This window comes from Accipiter gentilis, chromosome 29 (assembly GCF_929443795.1).
Source record: "Accipiter gentilis chromosome 29, bAccGen1.1, whole genome shotgun sequence".
Taxonomy (NCBI): Eukaryota; Metazoa; Chordata; class Aves; order Accipitriformes; family Accipitridae; genus Astur; species Astur gentilis.
In genome coordinates this window covers 517,854-523,089 of record NC_064908.1, presented here as the reverse complement: position 1 = coordinate 523,089, position 5,236 = coordinate 517,854, and the positions used below count along the sequence as shown (strand labels likewise).

Sequence of the window (5,236 nt, the reverse complement as noted above, 5' to 3'; positions counted from 1 at the left end):
CTCTATTCATTTGGTCACTTGATCTATTAAAGGGGACAGAAAAGGGGTTTTGGCATATCCAGGATGAACTATGAGCACTGTTAATCCTTCGCTGCTGACAGCGTGGTGCGGCTGTATGTTCAGGGGTAGTGTGCGACGCGAGATCCTTTGCAAGCTCATCTCAGAGCGAAGGCAGCGTGTGTCGTACCGTGCCAGGCAGCGGAGCCGGGCCCTGGCTGGAGCAGCCGAGGCAGGACCAGCCCCCGGCGAGCTGTGCCAGCTGGGCAGCTGCTGTGCCACGGCTCGGGGGTCCCTTGGGCCCTGCGGCTGTTGGTGGTGCTCCTGGGGGGTAAGCTGGTGATCAGGACTATCTCAGGTGAAAAAAAAGCTTTCCCATCACCTTGGTTTATGTTCATAAATGCGCTTGACTTTGCACGTCTAGCTTAGGTGCTCTGAGGACTGCTGAAGGTGGCTGTACTGCTGTATAGCCTCCCATTCTGGTCTGAATCCTACTTGGGTTAGATGTTGCTGGGAGGTGCTGAAAATAATCTCTCCCTTCTGATCTTGCTAGACACTTGGATGCCCGGGAAGACTTCAGTAGGAGGTGAGGACAGAGTCCCTCCCTTCCCAAAACACCTGTAACTGAGGCTGGGCAGCGATGGGGTTGGGAGTGCAGAGGAAGGCTCAGTGTTTGTCTTTTGGGGAGCACTTTGGACGCCTCTGGGTGGGCTGGCGGGGGGAGACTGCCAGTGAAGAAGGCCTCTTCTCAGATGTCCTGTCCTTGCAGGGGCAGTTGCGGAAGGAAATGGCTGCCAAAGCCCCCTGCCTGGTGCGAGTCCCTGGGTCCCCGGGGGCACTCTGCACCTCCCACGGCAGTCCAGGTCCTCCCTGGACCCAGCAGCCTGTCTGCCAGGCGAAGGGCCCCTGCGTTTGCCCAGAGGAGCGTCTGGGGCGCGTCCAACGGAGTCTGCAGGGCGAGTCCTGCGGGAGTGGGGCAAGAAGCGTGAGAGACCAGTGTCAGCCTGAAACTGCTCCAGCGCCAGTGCGGCCTGAGCTCCCCAGCGACTTCGGCGCCTGGGGTGGGCTCAGTCAACAGCCCCAGAAGCACCGAAGGGCCGAGCGCTGGCGTGCTCAGTGTCACTAACCCAGGCGGGTGGAGATGCGCCCTGGCCCGCGGGTGAGCTGTGCTTTGCTGGCACCCCAGTCGTCCACCCAAGCAATGGCCTCGTGTGAAAGGCAGCAGAGAGGTGGTGGGGCTGAGCCCGGCCCCTGCCAGCACGGCAGCTTCGTTTGGGGGCCCTGCGTGGCCTGTGCTGTGCAGTCTGGCAGGATGCGGGATGCAGGGATGCGGGATGCAGGAGCACTAGGTGGCACACTCGCCCCGCGCGCAGCACCGCGGTCCTGTGCATGGATGCGGCAGACCCTCAACCCCATGCAGATCTGCAGGCAGAGCCCAGGAAACCCACGGGCCACGGCTGGTCCTCCGGCCGGTGCTGGCAGCACCGCCAGGTTGGGCGGGTTGCAGGTGCGACCATGGGCCTGGCTGCGTCCTGGGCACGGAGCTGCAGTCTCCGTCCATCACGCTGCACCTGGGCCCTGCCCTGTCCCTCGGCCAGCACGAGGGGTGCCGGAGCTGCTCTGTGGCTCCACGGTGGCACTCGGGCAGCCTCGGGAGCAGGCACTGAGCAAACGTCCCCAAATGACAGGGTGCAGGCATGTCTGGTGGGGCAGCCCCTGGAAATGACTGCTGGCGGTTGACTGAGCTGCTGGGCCAGAATGGCTCTTCTAGGGGCAGGGGGGGACTCTGCAGGACCCCAGCGTGAGGCAGGGGCAGGCAGGAGCTCCCGGCTCAGCAGCCAGGACAGGGGGTACCGCAGGCTTCGGGGGGCTGGCGGCCGTGGTGCTGGCCCAGCTTTGACTCCACCAGACCTGGTGTGTGGCCAAGGCAAGCTCCAGCTGGCCATCTGCATCGGGCACCTCTGTGGATCGGCACACCGGGAGCCAGGGCCGTGGCTGTGCCCGTGGCTTCGCACCAGGCCCAGCTTAGCCCCACGCTGCCACTCACACTGACCCCAGCGCCAGAGGACATGTCCTGCCCTTGCTGCATGGGGCTGCTGCAGCACTCCCCGCTGCTCGCTCCCCACGCGCCACATGCACCCACAGCAGCGTGTCCCTGGGCTCCTGCCCCGGCCCCACGGCTCACTGGCACGCTTCAGGGTCGGTGTGAGCACCCGCTGGGGGTGAAGGGGTTAAGGCGCCTGGGGCTGGTCTGCGGGGAGTGGAGCAGCCTCTCCTCCCCTCTTCACATCTGGATTCAATAAGGGCTTCAAGAGGCCGGAGCATTCCTGAGCACTGAGGTGGAGGCTGCACTCTCTGACGGCCATGGGGCCCTGGCGCTGCCTGCTCCTCTTGCCGCTCCTCGCCGTGGCCCTCCGCGCCCAGCAGCAGCAGTTCATGGAGTACGTGGAGCGGCGACTCACCCTCCTGGAGGTAGGGACCCACGCTGGCCCCACTTCGCCCCACTTCACCCCGCCGCATGGCTCCCGGGGCCTTCCTCCCTGGCAGTGGAAGCAGGCCTGGGGCGAGGAGGAGATGGGCTGGGGACAGAGCAGAGCTGGTGTGGGGTGCCCCTGCCCCTGCCAGGGCCCCGCACAGCCCAGCACGAGCCTCACAGGCACAGGAGCGTGATGGGCATGGGAGCACTGTGGGACGGGCGGATCGTGGGAGCGGGGGCATGGCGGGTGCGGGAGCACCGCAGGTCTGGGAGCACCAGGGCTCTGGGAGCACCGCGGGTGCAGGAGCGTGGCGGGATGGGACCCAGAGACACAAGCGCCAGCGTTGCAGTGCTGTGTGGCTCTGGGGGCTCCCACAGCCACACGCAGGCAGTGGGATGGCTACTGTGGCCGGGCTGTGAAGTGCAGAAACCTCAGTGTCCACTTGGCCGTCCCAGGAGAGGATCTCACAGTGGCATGACCAGAGCAGCCGCTACTCCACGGAGCTGCGGGACTTCAAGAACCAGGTGCTGGGGATGCTTGAGACAGCAGAGAAGGAGCGGGAGGCGATGCGGTCGGAGGCAGAGAGCGCAGCGGTGCGTGTGGACCGGCTGGAGCGTGAGGTGGACTACCTGGAGACACAGAACCCTGCGCCACCCTGCGTGGAGGTGGATGAGACGCTGATGGAGAAGCAGGTGGCCACAGCCAAGCAGAGGAAGAATGAGAAATACACCAAGCTCACAGGTGAGGGGCTGCCGTGGCTCCCCAGAGAGATAGACCCAGGTGCGGGGTTACCCCAGGTCTTCCCATCCCACCCAGGTCCAAGTCTCCCCCGGCCATGCGCCATGGCATTATGTCCCAGCAGGGCATCTCTCAGGTGTCTCTGGCACAAAATCCTGCATCCCCACAGCTGCCTGGGAGCCGCATCCAAGCCCCAGGCCTTGGGCTTCTCCAGAGCTCTTGGGGCAGAGCTGGCATGAGGGTGGCCTCCCCTGCCCAGGGCACGGGTGCACAAGGGGACTTCTCGATGCCACCAGGGACAGCACTGCAACCTCTTCAGTGAGTTTGCAAGGCAGTTGCCTGAGGGCTGGGGTGGGATGCAGCGGGACCTGTGTGACTGGCATGGGGAGGGAGCAGTCCCCACTGCAGGGCCGGGTGGCTTCCAGGCTTTCACAGCTGCCCTGCTCTTGCAGACTGCAGCGATACCATCGCAAGTGTCAGAGCCATGAAGATCCTGAAGCGTTTCGGCAGCACCTCGGGGCTGTGGACCAAGGATGCTGCAGGGAACTCCGAGAAGATCTACGTCTTCGACGGCACTGCCAACGACACGGTGTATGTCTTCCCCCGCATGCGGGAGTTCACCCTGTTCTCTGCCACCCGCAAGGCCGCCCGCATCAAGCTGCCCTACCCCTGGGTGGGCACTGGGCACCTCGTCTATGACGGGCACCTCTACTACATCCGCCAGCAGGGATCCTTCCAGGTGATCAAGTTCAACCTGGCCAACAAGACAGTGGTGGACAGCTCGGTGTTCCCAGCTGAAGAGCAGATCCCTGTCTTCGGGCTCTCCCCCTTTACCTACATCGAGGTGGCGGCCGATGAAGAGGGGCTCTGGGCCATCTACGCCACCAAGGAGGACGAGAAGAACATATGCCTGGCCAAGCTGGACCCCACCTCACTGGACATCGAGCAGATGTGGGACACGCCATGCCCACGGGAGAACGCCGAGGGCGCCTTCGTGGTGTGCGGGACGCTGCACGTGGTCTACAACACCCGCCTGCCCAGCCGCTCCCGCGTGCAGTGCGTCTTTGACGTCAGTGGCACGCTGGCCCCCGAGGACGCCTCCCTTGTCTACTTCCCCAAGCGCTACGGCTCCCACTCCAGCATGAAGTACAGCCCCCGGGAGAGGCAGATCTACGCCTGGGATGACGGCTACCAGATCATCTACCGCATGGAGATGAAGAAGAAGCTGGAGGTCTGAGGGGCCACAGTAGGGCATCCCCGCGTATCCGGCCACCCTGCCTGGGCAAGCTCGGCTCTGACCATCCCACCCCATGGGGCACAGCCGGCCCTGGCACAGGACGGCATCTCTGCCCCATCTCCCATCACTGTGAATGATGAAATGCTGGACCCCCACCCCTGGCCACCTTCCACCCACCGGCACCAGGCATCCCTGCAGAAGCCTGGACTAATTTAATGAGATTTTCTTCTCTGTGATAGAATGAATAAATACTATGCAGCGAGCTGCAGCCACCTACTTGGGGGGAGCGTGGGGCGCTGGGGCCAGGCTGCCAGAGCCACGAGCTCCACATTGCCCCAGAATCATCCCAAAAGACACTTCCCAAGGGTGGGGTGTCCATGCAGGGCTGGCCAGAGCAGCGAGCGCAGATAGCTCCTTGGGTTGGGGGTCTGGATAGGGGGGCTGGGTTGGGGGATTAGGCTGGGACTTTGGGTAGGGGCCTTGGGCAGGGATTTATGTTGGGGCTTTGGGCAGGGATTTAAGCTGGGGCTTTGGGCAGGGATTTAAGCTGGGGCTTCGGGCAGGCTCCTGCTGCAGCAAGGGGACCTCTGAGCCTGGCCGCAGCCAGCCTGTTTTGCATGTACAAAACTGTGAGCAAACAGTAAAATCCCTTAATCTGAGAGGACAACTGGAGATTTTCCTCACATGCCAGGGAGGCGTCCTAGCCAGCAGGCACCAGATGTTGCTGATTTTCCCAGTTAACTTCTGATGAAGCACAGTCATCTTCCCTCTGAAGCCACAGGATTGC

At 63.4% G+C, this 5,236-nt stretch overlaps 1 protein-coding gene across 1 annotated transcript; it reads left to right on the top strand.

Annotated features, from left to right (window-relative positions):
- Positions 1 to 2,255: 2,255 nt before the first annotated feature.
- OLFML3 (olfactomedin like 3) lies at positions 2,256 to 4,872 on the top strand. Its single transcript, XM_049833200.1, has 3 exons — positions 2,256 to 2,469; positions 2,930 to 3,215; positions 3,665 to 4,872. The coding sequence occupies exons 1-3, from the start codon at positions 2,362 to 2,364 to the stop codon at positions 4,447 to 4,449; spliced, it is 1,179 nt and encodes a 392-aa protein (XP_049689157.1). The 5' UTR covers positions 2,256 to 2,361; the 3' UTR covers positions 4,450 to 4,872.
- Positions 4,873 to 5,236: the final 364 nt, after the last annotated feature.